This window comes from Vanacampus margaritifer, chromosome 19, assembly GCF_051991255.1.
Source record: "Vanacampus margaritifer isolate UIUO_Vmar chromosome 19, RoL_Vmar_1.0, whole genome shotgun sequence".
Lineage (NCBI taxonomy): Eukaryota > Metazoa > Chordata > Actinopteri > Syngnathiformes > Syngnathidae > Vanacampus > Vanacampus margaritifer.
In genome coordinates, this window is record NC_135450.1 from 3,876,477 (window position 1) to 3,903,686 (window position 27,210).

At 38.5% G+C, this 27,210-nt stretch overlaps 1 protein-coding gene across 1 annotated transcript in view; it reads left to right on the forward strand.

Moving 5' to 3' along the window:
• Positions 1-7,569: 7,569 nt before the first annotated feature.
• The window catches only part of ptchd4 (patched domain containing 4), a 40,243-nt gene continuing 20,602 nt past the window's right edge, over positions 7,570-27,210 (forward strand). The window contains exons 1-2 of the mRNA XM_077552116.1: positions 7,570-8,430; positions 22,127-22,622. Coding sequence (XP_077408242.1) covers positions 7,831-8,430; positions 22,127-22,622 — 1,096 coding nt within the window. The 5' untranslated portion in view covers positions 7,570-7,830. The remainder of the gene's footprint in view (positions 8,431-22,126; positions 22,623-27,210) is intronic.

The following is a 27,210-nucleotide window of genomic DNA, read 5'->3' on the forward strand; positions in this document are numbered from 1 at the left end:
CGATTTAAAAAAAAACATTTTATTGTGCGCTGTGCAAAATGACTTTTATGAGCAAATTGAAAAAATATAATTGTCATTAATTTCATTAAATTTTAAGGAAATTTGCTATATTTGGGATATATATACAGTATATACTGTATATATATATATATATATATATATATATATATATATATATATATATATATATGTCTTGTTTTTATTATCTGCCATTGTTTTTTGGGGAAATTTTATGTATCATACTGTAAGTACTAATGGCATTGGTATTTGGTATTTGTATCGGTGAGTACTGAAGATAGTATGAAGTGTTGTATCGTATCGAACATCCCTACGAATAAGACTTTCCTCCTCATGCTTTAGGGTTTGCGATTCGTCTTCGGGTTGTTACTGTGACAAGCAAATGGTGAAAGTACCACTGATTGTCACACACACCTAAGTGGGGTGAAATTTGTTGTCCGCATTTGAGCCATCCACTGATGGAACAGTGAGCAGCCGTGGACAGGAATCAGTCGGTGATCGAAACCCCCAATTCCAACCCTCAATGTTGGGTGTCAAGCATGGAGGCATTTTTACAGTCTTTGGTACGACCCGGCCTGGGATTGAACCCATGACCTCCCATTCTGAGGGCAGACACTCTCCCACTAAGCTCACTGAGCTGTCATATTGTAAGCAATGAGCGTTGTCATTGGTCTCCTATCAGTCGCATGGTGCTTGATGAGCTGAACCAATTGTGTTAAGTAGTTTGACTTTGTATTGTAGGAGTCAGCCGAGATGCGTTCAAAAACACAAATACAAGTGGGAGGAGGTGGCAATCAATTTCGTGCGTAAGCATCATTTGCCACTTCCTCCTGAATTGGCCAATGTTTGCTTCGTCGACTTGAACTCAGCTTCACCTTCCGTCATTCTTATAGCGCACGTCTACTTTTTGTTGTGTTTCTCGGCGCTTACCCAATCAAAAGTGTTTATCTCGTCCTGTCCGAGGCTTTGAAATGAGGTCGCGCACATCCGCAATGCAGGCAAAGCTCCGAAATAACATCGAGTCCTCGCAGTCTTTTGTGACTTCTTCTTGACCACACCTACATCTACTGAAATTCAAACAGAATTTGCTTCTCCCACTGTTCGCTGAATCAGTGGAGGCTGGTGTTTGTGGATCTCACTATGCTTCATCTATGCGTCCTTCTTTCCTCTGGTCTCTTGAGGTCTCCCTTGTCGGTTGGAATTTAGATGTTTCTGGGGTTGGTGAAAGATTCTGGTTTTGTAACTATGTGGGTGATAGATGGTATCTGGTTGGTGCTAGATTTCACTTTGTTCATCTTTATTCTCTTTGAACCTTCCTCTGGTCTCCTGACAACTCCACGACTGGTGGGACTCTGAAGTATCCGGTTAAAGTGAAAGGTTTGGGATTTTTAACAGGTTTCAGGTGGATTAAAGAACACAAATTCACACGCACACATACACACACAAAAAAAAGAGAGCGATGATGATCACATGTTGACTCCGGAAGGCTGCCGAATGAATACTGAGGTGTCAAAAAGTCAAGTGCAGTTGAATATTGTGTTATATTTCTCGAGATCAATCTCGGTCTTGGGACCACTTTTTAAAGTTATTGTCTCAGAATGGAGGCCATTTTTACTTGGTTTTGAATTTTTATCAAGGCCAGTCGAGACCAGACATTATGGCGACCGGAAGAAAGAAAAACACATTTGCTTCTATTTGAGAAAGCTTAATTTAATTTAATTTTATTTATGTAATTTTTTCACATGACAAATTCCCTTTTTTTTTTTTTTAGATAATTTTAACACAAACATACCAAATATACCTTGTATGATGCATATTCATTAGACTAATAAAGCCTGTTTATTTGAAATGCATAATTTTCAGGTTTATGTATTTAGTATTAATAAAAGCATAATTACTCTAAATTAATAATGAGGCAATGTATACACGTAGCCGGGTTTTTGCAAACGGGAGATATTTATCTGCGGCTTGCCCTGTCATCCACACGTCCGCATGGATTTTTTTCATTACAAACGAAGGTTTCTAAAAACTCCGGCCAAAGTGAAGATTTGCGTATTTCTCTTGGCTCCGCGGTCGCGTGTGTTCGTTAGTAAACAAAGTTTTACGTCATCCTTTACACACGAACACTCAATCACATATCTGAAATTGTAAAAAAAAAAAAAAAAAAAAAGGGGGAGCGGGGGTTTAGGCGGCGTGGATTCGCTTTCCCACCGGGGACACCATGTTTGTATATGTGTGTGTGGTGAGTGAGTGAGTGGGAAAAAAAAGTTGTTTAAAAAAGAAGTGAAGCTTTTTAAGATTTTGTATTTATCCTCTTATTTTTCCTCCGTTTATGATGTACTCATTGACTGTTTACAAGTATATTGTTTTTTTATTAATAAAAAAAAATAAAGTCTTGTGTACGCTGACAGCACTGATCCACATATATACAGATCAGCGGCTGACAGTCCGTGCTTGTCTGACGTATGGTGAAGTGACGTCAAGAGATGAGCAGTATTTGGCTAACTACTGCCACCTAGAGGCTTGGCATACATCTCCTTTTGGGCCCAATTTGTGGAAGTGGCGTCGCCAGATGGAGGCGTACTCTGATTGGATAGGATTTGGGGAACTGTCGCCACCTTAAGGAATTGTTATGAACGTACTTAAAAACGCATTAATGAGGTTAGCTGTGGATGTTTTCTTTTCTACAAACGTGGTGGTGTGGACACTATTTTTTTTTCGACACCCAGAGAAGGGAAATATCCGTTTTTAAAAATACCGGAAGCGGAATCAATGGCGACAACAGGAAATAACACAACATGGGGAGACACGTAAATGTAAATAAGTTAATATGTATTGAATGTCATAGTAATGATAGAGGTTTTATTGAATCTTCTATACTTTGGCAGAAATTGGCGCAATTGCGTGTTTTGGTAAACGATCGCTATTGTCGCGTCTGTTATGTCACAACCAGCACGCAGCTGCAGCAGCTCGAGATGATGACGTAGCGGATTAGATAGCAATAGTATGGTACGTTAATAATTCCTAGAAGGATTTTTTTTGTCTTTGCCTCCCCAGAGAAGTAGAAGGGAGAGGGGAGAGATAAACGAGACAACTAGCGCAGGGTGAAGAGGAAGTAATGGGATTGGGCATTAGTATTGCTATAGATGTTTTGGTCTTGTGTCGTGTGAGTAACCTCAAACTTTTTTTTATTCGGAAATCTTACAGTATATTGTGTCTGTTCCTCTGCTATGACCATGTGATGATTGCCAATAATTCAAATACACATATCAGCAAAATTATTTGGTTTTCAAAAGGAAATTATGTCTTTAATGATCAAATTATGAAAATGACCTGGACATATGACATCCACAAGCCTGCAGGGAAGGGAATGCTCTTCAATAGTCATGGAGAAGCAGAGGACATATCCAGCCAAAATGTATCTTTCCCACATCAGGATTCAAACCTTTGACCCATCTATTCTCGAGTCAACATATTTATTAAATGATCCACCGCCACCCCCTCCCTGACCTCTTGCTTGATATGGCTGCTGTAGATTTTGATGATTACTCCTGAGCCAAGTGACCTCAAGCGAGCCAAGTCTTTTGATTTATTGTTAAACAACAAGACAAACATCAGATAGTCATGACAGCCTTACATATCACATCATGTCCTCTTGATTTAGATCTCTATGATCTGCATAAAGATTTAATACAGCAATTGAATGCAGCCTGCTCTAGTGCCGCTGACCTATATATATATATATATATATATATATATATATATATATATATATATATATATATATATATATATATATATATATATATATATTAATATAATCAGACTGTAAAGCGTGGTTGAGTGGAAGGCACGTAGACTCACAGTTTTGAGGTTTAGGGTTTCAATCTCAGGTCTGGCCTTCCTGGATAAAATTTGCATGTTCTCCTCGTGCTTGTGTGAGTTTTCTCCGCTTCCTCCCACATTTTTACAAACATCCATGTTAAGTAAGTCTTTGGAGTCTTTCTTGACTGGGATACATTTATTCCTAAAAGCACGGTAGCCCCTAACTTAAATTTTTAGGAGCGCTGGAAAAAAAGGTGCACACAGTAAACCGTTTTCACCGTATTAGTGATAAATACTTACAGTAATTAAATGTATTAAACTCAGATTTTTTTGTGGATGTTTTGGCACAACATAACCCAGGACACCTGTATGTTATACATTTCAATAACTAAAAATGTAAAGTTAATGTTTAGACTGGCCGGCAATCACGTATTATTAGCAAATTCCACTAACACTCGCGCATGTTTCTGGGTATTCACAAGATCATTTGCAGTTGAATGGTATGGTACTTGGTACTTCACTCGGTTGACCAGATTTTCAAAATTCTCACCAGGAACTATTTATAACAAATTTAATCTCTAGTGAATCTGGTGGTTGCATTATTACTTAAAATAGTGCTAAATGCTTCCTTGGCTGACAGTTCAACAGTGCTAAACAAGCCAAGGCACTCACCATTATCCAACCAGTTTCCCTCATCTCGGTCCCGCATTATAACATTTGATTAGACATTGCCGCCGGAAAAGCTCAGCTTGCATTGGGTCTGACTTGTAACCACAGTAGTGGGACTATATTTCCCATGACTCTTAGACACAGAAGCAGAAAGTAGTTCTAGTTCCTGTATGATGAAAACACGCCTGCTAACAGATGAGAATAAAAACGCAAACGTGAGTTTGAAAATAAACAGGAAGGAATATAACAATTAAATTCATTTTTAATTGGTTCATTGCATGATTTGCTATGACAACAGTATGACTCATTCACATACTGATGACGCAGCATCAGGAGCAACCTGGGATTCAGTATACGTCGACAAGTTCACAATGGCCTGGGATTGAGCCCACAGCCTCGGGGTTGCAAGATGACCACCCACACCCGAACTGGATTTGTAAAGCCAATCCCACTGGAAAAGGTGTCAGTAGTGTCTGTTCAGTTCCACTCAAAAAAAATGTGCTTGTTAGCTTGGTCTACTGTATATACAAGCGACGGGCGAACTCAATCGCAAGATGGATACAATGCTTGAGTTCCTTCGCAAAATGGCTGCTACGGAAGAGAAGTTGGCGTCTCGTCTCGAGGAAAATGATTGCTAATTTAGCTAATTGGAGCTCGACTGTGAGTCAGCTGAGTGATTCAAGGCCAAACCAAATTGTCCAAACATCAGTTACCCATACTTTTTTCCTGGATCAAGAACTACGGCTGGACGCTTATGCCCTGTTTTGATTCTCGTGTTCTGCGGAGTCTGGATTATCCCTTAGATAAGGTGAGAAGCTTGGTCATCCAGGAGGAGCTCAGAAAAAAAGATATGCCTCCTATGTAATGAGAGGAGCAAGATGAGGTGGCTCGGCCATCTTGTAAGGATGCCTCCTTGGTGAAGTGTTTCGGGAACATCCTTGTGGAACACCCAGGACCTGCTGTCTGGTCTGTGAGAACTGGACAAAGTGGCCAGGGTTTATAAACTCCTTCCCTCATGACCCAACCCTGGATAAGCAGAAAAAATATGGGTGGTTGGATGAAATAATACATAGTGAAAATAAAAAAAACATGTGAATTTCCTCTCAAAATGTTTGATGTTCATATCATTCAACTTTTAGCCAAAAGGTCCAAAACTGTAATGGATTGTTTAGAGGTAGGACGTTACAATCTGAAGTCAAGGATAAGATTTAATTCCGCACTGTAGTAAATGAGCAGTTGGCCACATAAGTGAGTTGACTGACAGACGTGTTAACACTCAGCAGTATTAGCATTGATTGTAGTTCAATCAAATGGAAATGCCTCAATTCAGACACCACAGCAGTAAATAAGTGTTTTATCTCAGACGACAATAACGACATTCTGTGTGGTTGGCTTTTTGCACACTTTTGAATACAAAGCATTTTACAGTGTGGCCATGTTCAGATCAGTGAATTTGGAGTATTGATATAATCTGCCATTACCTAATAATAACACTTTTTTGTGTGTTTATTTGTCTTGAAGGATTAAAAACCTTTTCTTTTTTTTCTTTTTTCTTTTTTTGACTAGCCCTGCATCGAGTCGACAGTGTTGAGTATCACTCGCTCATGTTGCTGGTCTACGCATTGCCCTCATATTTACGGGTTGTTCCAATCTAGCCAGTTGTGTTGTAGTTTGAGTTTGGTTTTGGTTGTCATGTCTCCCTGTTGACATTGTGTTCATCATCCCGGTCGGTCCCCTTGTCTTCCAATCAGCACCCACTGCCCCTTGTGTCATGTCCAGGTGTTTGTCATTGTCTCATTTGTTTGCTCCTATTTAGTTCCCTCCTTCCCTGCACTCTTTATTGGATCATTCGTTTACATCCCTGAGTCTTTGTCAGTTGTCCTGTCCATACCCTGGTTAGCCTTGTGACTTTTGTTTGTTACTGTGCATCTCCTTTTGGTCTTTTGTTAGCATTCCAAGTTCCTTGTTTGCCCTCCTTTTTGGAAATCAATCTATCTTTATATTGAACTCCTGCAAACCTACTTTGCCTCACAACTTCCTGCAACCTCATCAACACCCCGCACACGACAAATTGCACGTCATGTGATAGTGTGTCATAGAGCAAGTTGGGATTTAGAGAACCGTGGCGTAGTATGATTGGCGGCTGCAGACATTGAGGGCTGCATTTTTCTTCCAGGTCAAATATGTTTCAATGGTTTTCGTGCATTTAAAAACAAAAACGACCTTGTTTTGAAAATGTATCGAGTAAAAAGTACAGATATACTCATGTTGAAATGTAACTGATAAAAGTAAAAAGTAGTTTGAAAAATAAATACTCAGGAAAGTACATAGTACTGAAAAACTACTAAAGTACAGTAACAGACTTTATCCTGCTTAATCGTATTATGAGTGTGTTATTTCATGAAACTCTGACTCTCTCTCACTCCAGCCAATTATTATCATCATCATCATTATTATTATTATTATATATTTTTTGCAGTAATAATTATTGACTGCGGGAAAACAACAATGTCATGATAAGCTCTGGTTCAATCAGATAACATACATAACATAATAAAAACATTATGTGATTATTCCTATCATTTACAATGGGAGGGGAGAGGTGGGGGCATTCACCCAATTTCTGAAAGGACTTTTAAGTTATTTTTCTCATCTTACACAATAGTCGAATAAATGAATGATGCAATTCATACCAAAACAAGTACATGGATGAAGGGTGTAATTATTTTTCCTCTCAGCATCACATGGCCTGTGCAAGTGCAACCCACCCAGCACGAATCTATACACAATGTGGCTTACCCCTACCACCTGCAGAGGTGATTTTACCACGCGTGCGTTGCCTGTTGCCGCCACAATTGCAGGCATCACTTCCTCCACCACCACCATTCCAGCGTCACGCGCTTACGATAAATCAGCCTCCACCGCTGGCGAAACATGTGTGGAAGCAGACAGGAGCCACGCACATGCACATGCACATGCACATATCACACCGCCGCGACTCGCCTATGGCACTTGCCATACTCGCCACTGGTGTGCAGTCGCTACAGTCAAGTGGACTCGCGCGGCTCTCTGACGCCCCCCCACCCCCTAGCATATACACGCACAGGCGGAATGGCTTGAAATGAGACAAGTCGGGTTCTCTTGGAGAGGCTTCTGAAGGATGAATTAGTGACTGTCCGACCGTCGCTGTGACTCTCCGCGCGCGTCTTGCAGCGAATTGCTGCAATGCTGTCTTTCCAGGTGTGTGTATGTGCGCGCGCGCGCGCGTGTATGGCGTTATTTCTCTTACCGCGCCGGGAAACGAGGGTCTGATGTCACATGTGCTTCATCGGAGGAGACGGGGCATCTGCGAGCTGGATTTTGTGGAGGATGCTGCGGCAAGTGATACACAGAGGGCTCAAGGCTTCCTTCTACTGGTTAGGCTTATTCGTTAGCAGACACCCCGTTTTCTTCCTCACCGTGCCCGCGGTTCTCACCATCATTTTTGGATCTACGGTGCTGAGCCGATTCAAGCCGGAGACGGACCTCGAGTTGCTGGTGGCCCCGACGCACAGCCTGGCAAAGATTGAACGAAGTCTGGCCAACAGCTTGTTTCACATCGACCAGTCGAAGCACAAGCTGTACTCGGATTTACACACCCCGGGCAGATATGGCAGGCTGATACTGCTGGCCAAGTCCGGGGGGAACATCCTGGAGGTGGCCGATCAGGTGCTGCAAGTTCACAAGCAGGTGTTGGATTTGCGAGTCAATTATAAAGGATTCAACTACACGTTCGCGCACCTCTGCGTGCTGAGCCACAGGGACAAGCGCTGCCTGCTGGATGATATCATCACCATCTTCGAAGACATCAGACAGGCGGTGCTTTCCAATAGCACTTTCCACAAGGTGCCCGTCAGCTACCCCAACACCACGTTAAAGGTGAGCTCGAGCCCTTGCATGCGTTCGAAGCAGGCCCACTCCTGAAAAAGAGTCCCTGTGATGGTGCAGAATGCAAATAGACGTGCACTCTGCCATGATTTCTGAATGAATGCAGCATTTGCACTATGGTGGGCTGTGAGTTGCTACATTCAGCATGTGAGGGGAACCCTCTCCGTTTAACCAGACATCTGCAATAGCTTTGCGAGGTTTCACCCTCCCATGTGTTGGTGCAGGTGAATTGATTGGCTCCATTGGGTGTTGAGAGCTCCACACATGCACAGGCACACAAAACATGCACACACACACACAGGGATATCCTCTTTCTTTTTTATGCAGTGGTTCCCTCTTGCCATCTCCTGGCAACACATGCAGCACGACATGACTGCAATTGCTAATAGACTCCTTCGGAATTCATTTCCCATCTTTTCTTGCATGTGACCTCTTACTGCCTCAATTTGCAACAATTGCTAATTGCCTTGAAGAGCCAGTTGTTTGGAATGCAGCAGTGAGGTTGCAGTGTGCTACTTGCTGCATGATTCAGGTGCATTTTTCCGGAGTCATTTTCAATTTGATTTACTTGTAGTGCCCTTCACGGCACTTCAGACGGAAAAATATGAATGAATGAAACGGTGCTACTCGGCAGCATGCGTTGGCTGAAATAGACATATATGTACAGTACATAACCAAATAATTAATCAGCAGTTTGGTTGAATTCAACTTAGTACATGATTTATGTTGTTTTCCTTTTAGATTTAGACGGTGAGGAAAATATTTTGCTGTAACAGTAAAGACAAATAGTTGTGATGCGTTCTTACAGGGGAACATTCGAGCCCCAGTCTCTCAAATAAATCGCTTCGGTAAAACTAAAAATGTGAACTAAAATCAGTGACCTCACCTCACAAATGGGTAAAAATGTCCACACTCAAATTTCTAAGAATGTAAACATTTCTTTCTTTTCACTTCTTGTAGGTTCATTAACACTGCACAGTAAATTATGTAGAGTACATTTTATTTGGTCCCACTCTAAACAGAGTATAATGTACTTAAATGTATTTTTAGTTTGTACAAGAGAATTTGCCTATCCCATGAAAAAAAAAAAACTTTTCATAAGATTTTTCACTCAGAAATTCTAAGTAAATTTGCAAGGAGAGATTTTGACTCAATTTTACTAAAAAAAAAAAAAGTTACACAAGGGTTGCGGAACAAACTCACAACCTTCATCTTGGAAAACTGCCACTCTACCACCTGAGCTATGCCACTCCAACTTTTTGCTTTTATCCAATAGGAGAGGTCTTGGGGTTATGAAGATTGCAGCTGACACGAGCAATATACTAACACACAGCAGGAGCTGCGTGGCTCAAGGAGTAGATTGGCCGTCTCCCAACCTGAAGTTGTAAGCTCTAAAAACAGTTGGGTAAAATATAACCCAACTATGGGACAAAAATGGACCAATCTTCTACTTGGGTCTATTTGACCCAACTTTGAGTCAAGAAATGGGTATTTTAATATAAAACAACTAAATGTTGGCCAGATCCTTTACTTGGGTCAAAAAATTGGGTCATTATGTATAACACAACCCAGAAAGTTGGATCAAATTGACCCATAAAGTGACTCTGTTTACAGTAAAATTCACTCTACAGAATTTACTGTGTGGGAAACAATTAGGGGGGAAAATTGTCAAATTAGATTTTAATGTTGATTAAAACTCAAATTGTCATGCAGATTCAGAAACTGTAATCAAGTTTTTTCTCCACATTTTATCCTCCTGATAAGCTAAATTCACCTGATTAGCTGTAGTAAAATGGATTACTGCTGGCTTTTCTTTTAAACTTGTAACCAGTAGCATACAATGTATGTTGTTGTTGTTTTATGCTGTATTATTTTAATTTAAAATTTTTATTTTTAGCTTGTACCATTCAAGCATAGTGTTTTATTTACATACACAGCAAATTTCATTGAGTGAATTTTACTCTGAAAAAAGACTATATTCAGTCCCAGTCTAAACCACTCTATCACTTGAGCAACATACTGACACACAATTGGACCTGCATGGCTAAGCGGGTTGATTGGCCATCTCCCAATGTGAAGGTTCTGTGACCGTTCATCAACCCTTGAGTGATTTAAAAAAAAAAAAAATACTCTCAAGTGTAAAGTTTATTCTAGTTTAGGCAGGGACCGAATACAGTCTTTTTGGAGTAAAATTTACTCCACAAAATTTACTGAGTACATACACATTTATTTATTTTTATTTATTAGGCATGGAACGAGTTTTCGTACAAGATCTCGTGGGATTAAAGCGCCACGAGATGTCTCGTCCCTGCGCAGCATGAGATCTATTTTTATTTTTTCCGAGGGACTTCGCCTCATGGATCCAATTATTTAGCATACACTGTCAGAAAGACAGTCGCAGCAACACATGTTATGAATGATGACACGCGGTGAGGCTAACTTCAAATTAAACGTTACTATACCAATAATATATGGCTATCATTGCCTTGTTACGCTTTTATTTTGAAATTGTTTCCGGCAGCTGTCACAAACTACAATTGACAACGCAACGTTATCTTGAAGCCAAGTTCAAACGATAATTACGGTAATCTACTTAATTTTGTTCACAATTGTATTATACGGTGCCTGTTGCCAGCATTTTGCGGCAGCGGCAAGGAGGGATGTAACGATATGATACGATACGATATTATCACGATATGAACCTCACGATACGATAATTATCACGATATTGTGGGGATGGATGGCGATATTAAAAAAAGGTCATGATATTGTAAAAAAAGAAAAGAAAAAAAGAGCTAATACAAAAAAAACACAAATTCTAATAACACTTATTATTGAGGCATTTACTTGCTAATGCACACACAAATTGAGTTCCTCCACATATTGACTCGATTCACAAGCATAATACATTCCCTTCATCTGACAATTAGCATGGATTTTAAACCAATAACCAAACATAGAAAGGCCAGAACATGCCGTATGAAAATTAAACTGCACTAAAAAATTAACCACCTGTGGGTGCTAGAACTGCACAAATGGAAATCAACTTGACATTTGTAACAGATGTGCTGCTTTTAATATCGTGACATGACGACGACAATATTGTGGCAGTTTTAATATCACAATATCACAATATAAAATCTGCACATATTGCTGTTATAGTTACATTTCTAGCTCCAAGCGCCTCTAATACTTATGTGGCTAGCGTCGCTAATGCTAATTGGCTAGCGCTGCTACGCAACTGCGAGGGCCATTGGATTTCTTTAGAAAGGCGACTGCTTTGATGCTGATTGCCTGACACACTTGCCGTGTTGATCACATTTTAACAAACCAGGCGTACCGTACTCAAATGTGCAGATTCAGTCGGCAAAATCGCTACTGGGATTCTCACGTCACCTCGTCTCATACTCTCAACTCAACTTTATTTATAAAGCACTTTAAAGCACCATCGTTGTCCATGGATTAAAAATCAGACATGCAGTAAAGACAGGTAAAACAAAAATAAATGAATGAATATCGTAAGTCGGTAAGTAAATACAAATATTAACAAATTAATAACACAAGAAGTAGTTAAGTGAATAAATAACAAAGTAAATAAAATAAATATCAATAAATTACTAAGTGTCTCATGTCGAGTAAAAAAACAAAGAGATTTGAAAGTGGGTATAAAGTCATAGACCAAGATCTATGGGTAAAGACAGTTTAAATTTTAGTAAAAAAATAAAAAAAAGTTTATGTGAAAAAGAAACTAGCAAAATAATTGATATTTTATTTTTTAAGCATGCAAAAACCTTTTTTTTTTTTTTTAAATTGGATCTGAATAACCAATTCAAATATAATGTAACTTCTAGTTTGATGAGTGCTTCTCACACAACTTTGCCATTAGATTGTAGTTCATACATCGAGGAAGTGGTACACTTAATAGATCATTGTAGTGATTGTTCTTCTGTCTCAGTTGCCAGGTTCAGACATACATGTAGCAACGTGACAAGCCATTTTAAGATTTTTTTTGGTACACATGAATGAGCATTGAATGAGCACTTTAAATTCCCCTACAATCATCCATAACAAATAAATTTACAGTAAAAAAAAAAAAAGTTGACCGCTGAAGATGACCTGCTCTGCTGGTTTTTGAGTTTTTATAGGGCAAGTGAGGTGTGACTGTTCTGAATTAAAATGTGCCAATATGATGTTTCCCCTCCAGCCTCAGGAGACTGGAAGAGCATAAGAGTGAATGACGGTTAATCTGTTTTTATTTGCTTCTGTCAGTGACACGTGTAGTACAATGAAGGTTGGGCCCCACCGATCTGCAAGTCTCAGGAAAACTCCATGCTCCATGATTAACAGCCAGCCTCAGACTTCAATGAGTCACGCCTCTTTTGTTCCCTCCTTACGCAGGGTGGGTGTGTCAGACGTCTGGATGGGAGAATGCGCATACTGTAGATGAAAAGTGTGCAAGCCACACGGACTGCAGGAGGAAACAGTATGGCAAAATATCTTGCTGGCCGAGCGGCATTGCGCAAGAGTTGAAAGCGCGACAGGTTAACAAATTTGACACATTTAAATGACTTAAGAGACTTAGCTTCTAAATAACGATGTAGTGTACTGTAAATGTGTTGCTTGCTATCCAAGAAATCACATTTGCTCAAATTTGTATATTGTGTACGTTGTTTTGTTCTTGATGCAGTTTGGGGTATTGGTTCCATCAGCCAACATTCAAATTCAAGTGACTTGACTCGGACTCCGGTGCCATAAAATTTCTACTTCAGGCACTGATTCTTTGGCAAAGTTCACAGGCAAAATTAAACAAAATTTGTTGCATGATGCTGGTCAGCCAATTTGCACAGAATGAATAAAAATGCATTAAATAACATTTTAAAAGTCTTATCTGTTAATATAATGATTCAACCATGGTTATATGTAAAAGCAACAAAACACACTTTAAATAATCTCTCAATTTGAAATCACAATTAATTCAATTTGCGTGCAGCATAACAGATAAATGCTGCCTCATCATGTTTGCTTTGAACTCTGGGCTGCAGACCTCACAGCCCTAACGGCTTTTAGAGCTGTCAAACGATTCCATTTTTAAATCAGATTAATCACATTTTAGAATTTCAATTAATCACATTTAATCTCTTAATTAAAAAGTCTTTTATCAAAAATTTTTTACCACCAAATGTGTTCATTCTTTCGACATTTAATGTTATGAGGACGTCTTCAACATTTTTTGATCCACTGCACACGCTCATCCTCTTTTTCTTTATTTTTTATTTTTTATGCTCTTTTTCTAATCAATTAATAACTTGCATAATTTAAAATGGGGGAAAAAATGACCCCAATATTTTAACATGAACAAATATTCTGAATGTCATACACAATCATTTATTAAATGCTTTACTTTAATACATGAAGTTCATGTTTATTGCTCAAACACAACCTGTGCTCCCTTTAACGTAAACATCCACTGTCAGCTAATGGATCATCTGCACTCAAAATTAATAGTGCGATTAATTGGCATTAATATATGATTAATGCGATAATTTTTTGTGGTTAATTAATTAGTTAACACTAACTTTGGCAGCACTTTTATTTTCAATTAGTATATCATGAATGTAAATAGGTCATAAACCATTCAGTTACTTATAGACCACTTGCAGAACTTTTAGGGCTCTATTTTGTTGCGACTGTGCCTGTGTGCTCAGCGTAAAAACAGCAGCCAATTTAATCACAAAAAGTAGACTGCGCTTGGCCTAAAGATGGGTGAAAACTTTTATTTGTTCATTCGTCAGCGTAACTGCAATTTTTTTCACAAATAGTTGACTAAATTTAGACTCGGTAAAAGCAGGTCTAATTAGTAGCACAGGTGGCAGCATGATTTTGGTGAATTGGATCGAGGCGTTCTGTAGCATATTGTAAATAAAACAGTGTGGGATAATCCCTCTGAATTATTGTGGAAATCAATTCATTGAATAGATTTTTATCATTTTCATCTAAAAAATAATTTTAATAGCACCCCTGACTGCGGAGCACAATTTTAAGTGGTTAAGGTTGTAAGGTGTTGGTGGGGCATGGGAGTTAAACCCACGGTCGTGGGTGCAAGGCGGTCTCCCAATTGCCCACATCGTATGCGCGGCCGGCTACATAATGCAGTTTACCAGCTGCCAATGTGATGCATGAACCCCAGAGAGTCCATTTCTGACCGCCAACATGTTGTAAAATGCCCACCTCTGGTCTTTTTCCACATTTCAGAAAGATAATCATTGAATCCAAATGTAATCACCTTTGGAGCTCCCTCCGTGAATAGTTGCTCAATGAGGTGACCTCAGTCTCGTAGCATAGCGGTGGCCGGGTTGCCAGGTTTACAAGACACACACACACAGTTAAGTAAATACAGTGATGAATACCAACTCATTTGCCAACCCTTAAACAAATGTATGGTTTACTATTAAATACATTTAAAGAAAAAAAGGACTCAATAACTAACTTCAAATGTTACAAATATCTCTAAATTAATATAGTGCAAAAACCTTGACATGTTGATAGATAGAAGACACACTTGTACTTAGTGAAAATGCAACATGCTCAACTTTAATATGGATATGCTGTTATCTTTGTCGTTTTGTCATTATCTTTAAGTCTGATGATTCAGGATATATATACAGGTATTTGGTGGTTCATGTTGTTAAATATTTGCATCAGCTTTTTCTTAAACACTCTTCTAACCAAGGCGTGCTTGTCTATATTAAACACAAAACGAGTTAAGTATGGGAAGCACGAAGAACCTCTTAACAAAATGACATGTGGTAGGTGAGGTGTGATGTTGGTCTGTGGTTTCATCCAGCATGCGCACCACAAGCAACCACTTTTATGGTTAATTAAAGCTTGCTGACTGCTTTTCCAGCAACAACCTGAACATATGGCAGTATGTATGTGATTATCTGTTGATAGCCATTGGGGCATTTTTATAGATTTACAGCGCAGGTCAGACAAGTATGGATGTCGCCATGTTACAGCTTCATTACGATAGCTTACAGTTGAATGATCGTATTTCACATTGCGCATTTGCTTACTTGGACTGTCACTATTAAATATTTTTGCAATTGATTATTCTTCATCAAATAATTATAGATTTTACATTAAAATCACATTTTAATTGATAACTCTTTACGTATCAACCAAGTATTGCTATTTATTCGGTATTCTTTGATAGGACCCGACCGATTAACCGGCCGCTGATTATAATCGGACGATTATTGCCCTTCAAACATCTGCCAAAACAATCGTCCAATTGATCCAAATGGCCGATTATTTCCCCCTTAAAACGCTATAAATCTTATCGAAGAAAACCGACGTTTCCAACGCTGTGAAAATGCACCATTTTTGCTTGAGTAGCATTAACAACTAGCAAGTGTGTAGTGTATGTTATTCTGGTCATTTTGTTGTCCCCCAAGAGCTCTTTAAGCTGTTCAATGACATTCCAGTTGGAGTTAACTGTAAAACTAAACACGCCAATAAGAAAAACATTCACTGTATATTTAAATACAAAGATGCTTCGTTTTTAAAACATCGCTAGCCTATCGCTAATGCTAAAAGCGAAGGGAGGATCCCATTCAAATACTAACGGAAAGTTAGCATTGACTTGGGGAGTGTTTTCCCTTCAAATAACGAATATTCACACACATGCTGTGAGAACACATACCTTCAGGTAAGATAACACTACGCAAAGTCACAAATTATTCCCAATGTGTGAAAAACGAGTTATTTTAATAGAATTCAATCGTAACTTTGTTGATAAGGTAATACTATGTCTTTGTCATTCTAAGCAGAGTAAATCTTAATAGAGAGAGTTAGTGCGTAAGGGACGCCCATTGAAAAAGAATGGGGGGGAACATTTTATGCATTATATGTATATTTTTTAAATAATCAGCCGATTAATCGGTAATGTGTATTTTTTTCTGCCAAAAATAGGCATTAGCCTCAAAAAATGCATAGGGCCCTTTTAAAAGAGTTTAAAAGTAACGAGGGCATCATGTGCCTCTTTTGAACACATTTTGTACCACATTGTAGCTTTTTTAGTCACTGACCGCCACGACCACCATCATCGCAATCAAATGAGTGGACAGTGCAGGAAACATCATGCTTGAAAGCAAGGCTGTAGTCACATCCACCTTTATCGAGTCCAAGTCAATTTCGAGTCACAGAGGTCCAAGTCTACAAGGTCAACTCCAAGTCCAGATGAGATCAAGAGTAAACGTTAAGACAGAAGAAATACTGTAAATATAAAATAGTTATGAAACCGGGAACTGTGTTACTTTCTTCCTCTAATATACATATGTGGAGACCTGGGGCCTCATGTACTAAGACTTGCGTGGCTTTCATACTAAAACACGGCGTACGTCCATATCCAGAAAACGTCGCACGCACACAAAAATCCAGATGTACGAATCTATGCGTACGAACGAATCCAAGCACATTACTTTCATACATCTCAATCAATGCGTACATGTTAGAGTACTAGACTCCTCCCTCTCCACACCCGTACATAAAATTGCAAATTAGTATGAACAGGCCTTGCGGGGGTGGGAATGATTACGATGCATGATAAGATAATCACATTATAAAGCATGAGGCACAAATTAAAAAAAAAATCGATGTGAGCTAGAGACACTTGTAAACAAAATGGAGGCCCGAGAAACTATGATTTTTGGCAGGCTGTTTTTGGAAGTCAATAACAACCTCTGTGATGAAAGTGTCGTCGGAGTATCACGGCCGTCCCATTACGATAGTGGCTGAATGCTGAAGGGACATCAAATTGTGATCGTGGAGGCTTTAAGTTAAATTTAATACAATAATATAAGACAACCCTCCGCCGCCGCTGATACCGGATGAATGACGTGTTTAAGAAGCACCGATCTGATCGTGATCGTGGAGGTTTAAACTTGGAAGTCGCGCACGACACGCACAGCAATATGGTAGAAGGTGCTCATCTCTTATTAGAAAGGAAAAGAAAGGATAGGAAGGAAGGCTAAATCAAAAATGTTAAACTTACATCTTTCCCGTTTGCAGTCGTGTCACAGTGTTGGGACTGGATCATTATGTTTAAACGTGTTTACAGGCTTTCACTAACAAAACAGTCCTTTGAGAAATGATGTCGGTACACGTCCTTCAAAAATAAAATGAATCCACTGTCTTCCCAAAGACTTGGGACGAAGGAAGCAATCACTTTTTCCTGTTCATTGTTTCCCCTCTCCACATTTGCGAGCAAAGAGAGAAAAAGAGAGCAGCCAGCGTCTCGAATTTCAGTGGGCGTGACAAACCTTTACCAGAGGTGGTGCCACTAACCCGAGAGGGCTGGGTCGAATGCACTTCTGTGTCTTTTTGACGTCACTAAGTCAGTAAGTGCCCGTTTGAAGCACACATTTTAGAAAGGAGGAGAAAGCTAAAGAAGTCGCGGACGGACTTTTCTCATACCTGGTTGATTTGTGGACAGGCCGGGATACATATTGTGGATAGAAAACTCCACAAAAGTGCATTTTCATACTATGGGACCTTTAAGGCCAGGGGCATCATTTTGTCATTGATCAATTTGTGATCGGAAAACCTATGCCCCTCCACCCCCTTTCCATGCGACCTAGGCACATGTCGTCCGCCGTACACCCCCACAAAGACGATTACGTTTTCACTGCATGGATGCAGCCATTCACCGCCCCCTCCCGTGGTGTAAAATGAATCTGATATCTAAATATATTACATATATTTTGACAGCGATCACCTGGCGAAAAGACCACCAGCATCACATCTACGACTCGCCAACGGCTCCAAAGCAAGAAAAACTTGCGTACGCCAGCCAAGGAGGTGCCATGAAGCGCCGCACATTCCCACGCTCATTTCACTCTTGATACATCTGAACGTGAGAGTGGAAAGGTGCGTACGCTACGTTTCTGTGCGTACGCACCCTTCATACATGAGGCCCCTGGAGCTGGCCTCTTAAAGGGAAAGTCAACACCCCAAGAAATTATTGACAATATGTTCTAAGCAGGTTCACCAGTCAAAATATGGTATTCTGGTATTGTGCTAGTGGAATATGAATCCAGCACTTTTTATCAATATAGAAGGCGGCCATTTTGCAACTTTCTGTAGAGCGAAAATGACATCACAATTGCTCAGGTGTCATGTGACAACCAATCACAGCGCAGCTTCAGAAAACAGGTGAGCTGTGATTGGTCATTGCCTGAGCCCTGAGCAACTGTGATGTCATCTTCAGTCAACAGCAAAGTGGCAAAATGGCCGCCCCCTGAGATGGATAAAAACTGCTGGATTTTGCTTCATAACTCATATAATTTTTTTAAAAAAATATTAATAAGAATTTTATGTTTAGATGAGTGAGGTCACATATAACGTATTATTGTCCAAAACTGTTTAAGGTTGACTTCCGCTTTAAAGAAGAAAAAAAAAAACACCGGCAGTTTGACGTGTTGCCGTATTTGTCCAAAATTGTCTTATAAAATCTGCAGGTTGCTTCATGTTTGTTTGTTTTGAAGATGGCGTGACTAACGTCAGTTCTCAATGGTTGGTAAAAACAAATTTTATAACTCGGCTGTTGGCTGACATGATTGAAAGAAAAATACTGCGTGACTTGAATTTCGTGGTCAGGTTAACCAATCAGATGGCTTGCTGCCTTGTAGCCATAGTTACCGCGTGGCCAATGTCTAATTGATCATCTGAAAAACTTTATTTCATGTTTCAATAAAAATATTTTGCGATTCCAATGGCTGAATCCAAGACAAATGCCTATCTGTCTGGACAAGTCATGACTGGTGGACCTTTGTGTTGACCTACTTACGTTGTTGTCTTATTTGACCGACCCCCCCACCCCCCAGCTCTATCTCATACTATGTTACTTATGTCTAAAATGAAGACATACAAAACAGATCTATCCTTTGTAAAGATAGTCAGGTTCAATCAGTTTCTTTATTTTGTTTTCATAAAGTATTAAAATAATATTCTAGATTTTTATTTTTGAAAAATGCAAAAAAAGTGTAAACTGTAAATATATGAAGAGCAGATGAGGCAGAATTGCAATCTGATGGCATTTACTGTAAGCAAGGCAATGTCTGTGCACGGTAATAAAAGCAAGTCGAGAGCATCGTTGAAGATCACATTAACCGTTCAGAAAAATCTTTAATTCAAATGAATGGCAATAGCATGATGATGTTCTTGCTAAGCAGGGATTTATTTTGGAAATGCAGCAAAACCGGCTGATGGACACATTTCGTGTTGTACGAGGAGAAATAATCACAACAGTGATATTGGTGCTTCCTCAGCAAACATTTACTGTGTGTCAGACAACCAAAAATTTACAGAACATTGAAATAACAAATATTAAATTCAGATGTCCATTGGTATATATATATATATATATATATATATATATATATATATATATATATACTCGCTCATGTCAGCTGGAATCTTCCTGACTCCGAGACCAAAAATGATATTTTTGGTCTCTCGGAAATAAACAAACAGGAGTGGTTGTGTGTCTTCAAAGCTGAAGGTCGTGAGTTTGTTCCTCAACCAATGAGAGGCTTTTATTATTTATTTATTTTCAATTCTGTATTTTATTCTCTTGTAAATAATAATAATAATAATGGTACTCTAAAAATACTGTTTTGAATACTACAGACAAAAACAATGACACAGACTTGAAAGGTCAACTTGTGTAAATTACACTTGAAAAGGACGACACAATTTCACAGTTGAAAAAGATAGATCCACTGAAACTTTATTGAACTTCTGAAATGCTGAGGCTCATACATGATAGCAAGGAATGAAGCTTTGAAATGTGTCATTTTTAAGCATTTTCTACAATAATTTACATATTTTACTAGTTAAACTAGGGGCTGGCCAAGGGAAGGTTAACATCTATAAATAAATGCCGGAGGCTAGCGAGCTGGCTAGCAAAACAAATAAACTTGCTAAAAATAAAATAAAATGATGGAGTTTCACCCCCAACTATCCATCACCAACAAGTGCTTTACCTTTCTCCTTTGACCGTTTTTTTTCTTCAGTTTTCTTTTTCTTCCGTTTTTTCGCGCCGCTGAGTTAACTTCTTTTTGATGCCATTAATGTCTGTTTTGTTTAGTACTCTAATGGGAAAGGTAGATGGGTAGCTGTCAATCATTCTCACACAATTAGTGACATAGAGGCTCTACGTCACTAACTGTGTGACACAAAAACACCAGCCACTGCTTATCATCACAGTTTATTTTATTTATATCCTAGGTTTAAAATTTTAAGCATTAAAGGCATGTAATAAACAAATATTAGAGACAGATAAAGACAGGACATTTTTATCGTCCTCAGGTAAGACTACACATAGAGCTTGGGGGCCCCCTGGTGGCTTGGGGGCCTGAGGCAGTCGCCTACTTGGCCTATAGCAAGAAACGGCTATACTGGTGTTAATAAACAAGATGTTATAATAAATTAAATGAAGCTTTTTAAGCATTTTAAATGTTTGTTTCTTCCACAGTAATTTGGTTTAGAAAAAAAACTTTTTATCAAAAAATAAAATTGAGTACTATTTTTTAGTGTATCCGGGAATGGGTGGGTGTTATAAATGTCTTAATTGGCTGACAAATGGGAGGTGGAGTGCAACGCTCCCATGTTTATCGCTAGGGATGTAGGGAAAAAAGAAAGGTGGGTTGTTTGTATGTGTGTATTATTGTCGTTTTATGTACTCACTCCCTCAGCGTCCAAATATGGTCCTGAACTGTGAGCACTCTGGACACACAACCCACAGGGTGTGGGTTCAATCCCAGCCGAGCCCCATGGGAAAAAAGGATAGATCCCGTTGAGCAATATAAGTTGGGCTTACAACAATATGTCATTATTTATTCATTTGTTACGTATGATTTCCCAGGAGATTTTTTATTTTTTTTTAAATCATGACAAAAAATGAGCCAACAGTCACCTCGCTCTCAAAGTGTGTACTGTTTTCAAACACCTGATTGAACTCTAGACAGAGTGTTATTGGAATGATTCCTAGCTGTTGCTGGTTGTGTGATCAAATTGTTTCACATTATATCATGCCTTTCTGTCCACATCTTTAACTCATTCACACCCAGACATTTTTACTGAAGCAACCCCATTTGCTCCCTGCTGATTTACTGGATGTTGACTGATTTTACAAGGTCCACATAATATCCTATTGTATTACTATAAAAACACGGAACCTACCAAAAGAAAGATTCAAGTCTCTTCTTTCATCGGGGAAAAAAAAGTACATTTGTATCTGTTTCCGTTTTGCAGCAATTAGCATTAGAATATAGCTAAGATTCATCATTATTCACAAACCTGAAAACAATAGCAAAAAGAGCTTGTAGCAACATGGCACTGGTTGATCTCTTATACTCTGCTGCCATCTGCTGGTCGTTTTTTGTAATAACTACCATTGTTTTAAGCGACCACTTCATGTCAGAAGCTGTATTAAAGCCTTCTGTAGCATTAAAAAATGTATAAATACGTTTTTGGGTTTTAAGAAATGTGTAAATCAGCACAACTGAAATAAGGGATGACACCTGCTGCTCTACTGCTCTTTAACTGTTAGAATTTGCTGTTCAGAAAAGCAGTGAAATATAATTCAGCAGTTTGGTGAACGCTAACTACCATGTTTTTTTAACAGGATGGTCGAGTGTCCTTCATCGGTCATCAGCTGGGAGGCGTGTCCTTCTCACCTAACAGCCGGGACCAACAAGTTAAGTTCGCCCGCGCTGTCCAGATCACCTACTACCTCCGCAACAACGGACCTGTGGTGCAGGATGCCATTGCAGAGCGCTGGGAGAACGAGTTCTGCGCCCTGGTCAATCGGCTTTCTACTGCCGAAGCTCCTCACGGACCAGACCAACTCCACATCCACTCGCTCACCTCCTTCAGCTTGTGGCGAGACTTCCATCAGACAGGTGTGCTAGCCAAGGGGGAGGTGTTGGTTAGCATGGTGCTGGTACTTCTGGCCGCCACCATATCCAGCTCCATGCGAGACTGTTTGCGGGGGAAACCCTTTCTGGGGCTCCTGGGGGTTTTGACCATCTGCATTGCCAACGTGACAGCCGCGGGGATCTTTTTCATATCAGATGGAAAATTCAATTCGACACTCCTGGGGATTCCATTCTTTGCGATCGGTGAGTATAGGAGCGTGTTTGGTTTTAATTTATGCTGATTTAATGGTTGATTGAGGGGATAATAATATAAACTAGACTTTGGAGAAATAGCGTGTGAATGCTGAAAGCTTCATGCTAATATTTGAATGCATGTGGAATGCTTTATTATAACTATAATGTCAATTGACATTGAATATAATGGATGTTAAATAATTGGACATTGAAGTTTTACTAAAATGTGCTCCAAGCAGAATTTGAACCCAAAGTACACCACTTACCAGTCCCTTTTGTTATCCACTGGACCACTGTTGCCTTAAGAAAAAAATCTGTGTCATTGTATGTAATTGTATTGAAAAATGCAGTACAATAAAGCTTGCGTTGAATTTGAACGTTAGAATATAGAACAGAAGAATGTAGAAGAAAAAAAAGAATGACATTGAATATAATGGATGTTAAATAAAAATAGACAATGATTATTATTCAAAATTACACTTGGACTAAAGTCTAGTCAAATTGGGATTTGAACCACTTTCTTCACGGTGAAAGGCATTTTCTTAACCATTGAGCTAACTGACTTGTTTAAAGTCATTGCACTCTGCGGACTATTTAAATTGAAAATAGTTGTATAAAACTGAACGCTATCGGAGTTGAATGCGGGTACATGTGTTTAATCATTTGAATCATTTTCCCATATGATAGTCAGTTGTTCAACATTTATAATACTTAGTGGAATGGCCATGGACACATTTGCCCATGGACAGTCGGAGTATTTGCTGGACAAAAAAGCGGGCCAAATAAAGTGCTATAATAAGTAAGAAATATATACGTCCGATTTCACTAATTAATACTGATATTAAAATTATCACTAAGGCTTTCACATCTAGACTAGAAACAGTAATCTCGACAATTATTCATAGCGACCAAACAGGCTTTATTAAAGATCGGTACTCTACTAATAATATTAGGAGACTCTTTAACCTTATTAGCATGTCACAGCGGCATGATAAAAAGGCAGTTATTATATCATTGGATGCAGAAAAAGCTTTCGACAAAGTTAACTGGTCCTTCCTCTTTGCTGTTTTAAATAAATTTGGCTTTGGGAAATCATTTATCCACTGGGTATCAGTATTATATGATTCTCGAAAAAGCTACAGTTACTACTAATGGGATTATATCTCAGAGCTTTACTTTACAGAGAGGCACAAGACAGGGATGCCCACTATCCCCTTTATTATTTGCAATATTTATTGAGCCACTTGCATTAGCCATACGCCAGGAAAGAAGGATTCAAGGAATTCACTCTGGGGTAACAGAACATAAAATTAATCTATATGCCGATGACATCTTACTTTATTTAGAAAAGCCGGCTACTTCGCTAGGGGAAGTATTTAATTTAATAACTAAATTCTCACAGTTATCAGATTATTCTATTAACTGGACAAAATCAACACTTCTACCTATTACAGAAAATTCATGGAACCCTGCAAGCCAGGACCCACACTACTCATTTCCTATAGGTAATTTAAAATACTTAGGCATAAAAATCTCACCTAAATTAACTGATTTAATTCATTTAAACTTTTCTCCACTTCTGGATAACATTTATAGTGACTTGGAGCGCTGGAATAATCTTCCTATTTCTCTAATTGGACGAATAGCCACCATTAAAATGAAAGTTTTACCTAAAATAAACTATTTTTTCTCAATGATTCCATTTGAACCTACAGCTAAATGGTTCCAGTTGTTGGACTCAGCCGTAACAAAATTTTACTGGAATAAAAAAAAAGCAAAGATTAGTCTATCTACTCTTCAGAAAAGCAAATACAAAGGTGGTCTAGAGGCACCAAATTTTATGTACTACTATATACTGTAGCTAACCAGCTACAATATATCGTTCTATGGGCACAACCCAACAGAGACACTAACTGTTGGTTGGAACTAGAACAGAAGGATTGTAATAACCTCAGACTTCGAGATTTACTCTTTATTACAACATCGATTAAGCGTCATAATTGTTTTAAAAACCCAATGATTTCCGCCACCGTGACTGCCTGGTGGAAGGCACTAGAATTGACAAAAGCCCAAGTGGAGCCCTGTGGACTTTCTCCCCTATGGCATAACCCCGACTTTCAACTTAACAACCAACCGTTTCATTTAGCTGTGTGGGAGCAGAAAGGAATTACACATCTCCACCATCTCTTCTCAGATAATATGTTTATATCATATACATCCTTGCTCCAAAAATACAATATAAAAAACGGAAATTTTTTACATTATCTACAAGTTAAAAATATGATAAAGAAAAAAATTCCAACACTTCGGGGTACGCTCCAACCGCCTGTTTTAGCTAAAGATATTAACAAGCTTTCTCCGACAACAACAAAAAAACTTTCAAAAATATATAAGTTACTTTCATATACTGATAAAATGTCTTTACCCATCTCGAAATGGGAGACAGACTTGTCTATAGCACCGGAACCTGACTTTTGGATTCAAGTTTGTGAAAACGCATTTAAAATGACAAAACACACAAATTTACAATTTATCCAATATAAAATTATTCACAGAACATACATTACTCAATATATGATGAAGAAAATGGGACTCTCAGACTCCGACATTTGTCTCCAATGCTTACAAAACACTACAGACACTTATGTTCATGCTTTATGGTTATGTACTCCGGTTATGTATTTCTGGACTAAAGTCTTAGAAAAACTTTCCGCTATTTTGGACTGTAGGATACCTTTATCTCCAAACTTGTGTTTGCTAGGTGACCTAACAACAACTGACTTACCACATAAACAATTTCAATCTACACTTGTAGCCCTTACTATCGCTAAAAAAACAATTCTTGTTAACTGGAAAAATAAACAAACTCTGAATATCGACCAATGGTCTAACCTCCTCATAAATCACATTTTAATTGAAAAAATATCTGCCTCAAATAAAAACCAAATATCAAAATTTATAGAAACATGGTCTCCGTATATAGAATTTTTTAACCTAATTCCGGTTACTTAATTCCGTCTGTTAGCGAGAGCCACTACATCGTGATAACTTACATTGATGTTTCTGCATTTGGCAATTTATTATTATATTATATTATTAGTATGGGATTCTTTTTAATGGGCTTTAGGTGAACTGATGAATACACACACGCTCGCACGCACGCACGCACACACACACACACACGCACATACACATACTCATCCACATACAAAAAAAATAAATAAATATATATATATATATATATATATATATATATATATATATGTGTGTGTATATGTATATATATATATGTATATATGTTTAAAAAAATAAATTAAAAAAATAACATTTATTAAAAAAAATTTAATTGATTTGTTTGTTTTTAAAAAAAAAAAAAAAACGAGAGCAATGATGATGTCAAATCGAATGAACAATACTGAGCTTTCCTGAAAAAAAAAAAAAAGTAAGAAATATAAAGAATCCGAATAACAATCAGGATTCATGTCAGTGTTTCCAATTTTCTTTTCATTTTTACACTTGCTGTCTGAGCTATAAAAGATTTGTTTTATTAGTATCAAATACAAGTTTGCTGATGAAATTGCTAGGTGTCACAATGATACAAATTGTTCAGAGCGGCGCATTGTCATTCACAATTCTTTCTTCTCCTAAAATCATTCGTAATTTAGTAAAAGCAAAACAATTTGCAATGAAGGATAGCTGATGGGCAAGAAGGTGACTTCACAGTTTCTAGTTGGTTTCTCAATTTTAGGCTCCCTTTGTGTTCAAGCCATACTTGTTTGGGGTTTCTCGGGTACAAAAATGCTGTCAATAGGTGCGAATGGAATTGTTGATTGGTAATATGTAGTGTACCCAGCGATGATTTGGTGGAAATGCAATGGTAGGGGCGCTCATTCACTCCTCCTCATCCATATTCATTTCCCCACTTGTCTTATGACAAACTATTATAAACATCAGACAGACATCATACAGCGATGCGATGCTGGCCATGGGAATCCAAATTGTGATTTTGGCACACTTCTTCATCAAAGCCCTTTGGTCAACTACCACTGGAATTGTTTATTAATAGACAAAACCAATCATCCTACTGATAATGGTTTTATTTTATACACAAAAAAAGGAGAAAGGAGCAAAGGGGAAAATATGTATTAGAAAAAAAAATTGAATTAGGCATGAAAAAGACATTATAGTGACAGAAAGGGAGAGAGGAGGCAATACAGGAGGAGACGGGCAAAGAGATGGAGAGGACTTGATTAAGTCTATAATTTTATGTGACAGGACCTTAGAGACAGCAGATGTCCACTCTCCTCCCTGGAGGCCCTGACTGACACATACTCCTCCTATCACTGTATCAACGTCACATCAAGGTTGCCAAATGAAATGGATACCGACTTTTTTTTCTCACTCGAGGGCCCAATCTACTAATGTGGCACCCCATGCGGAGACTTCACTGTACATATATTTCCCTATTTTATTAGTTATGAAAAATCCCACCAAGGTCTAGCTATTCAGAACATCTTGAATTTGGCCCAGTTTACTGAAAACAGCTTCTACTTTTGTGTTAATGATTTAGCCTGCAGCCACAGCAATATGTGATGGG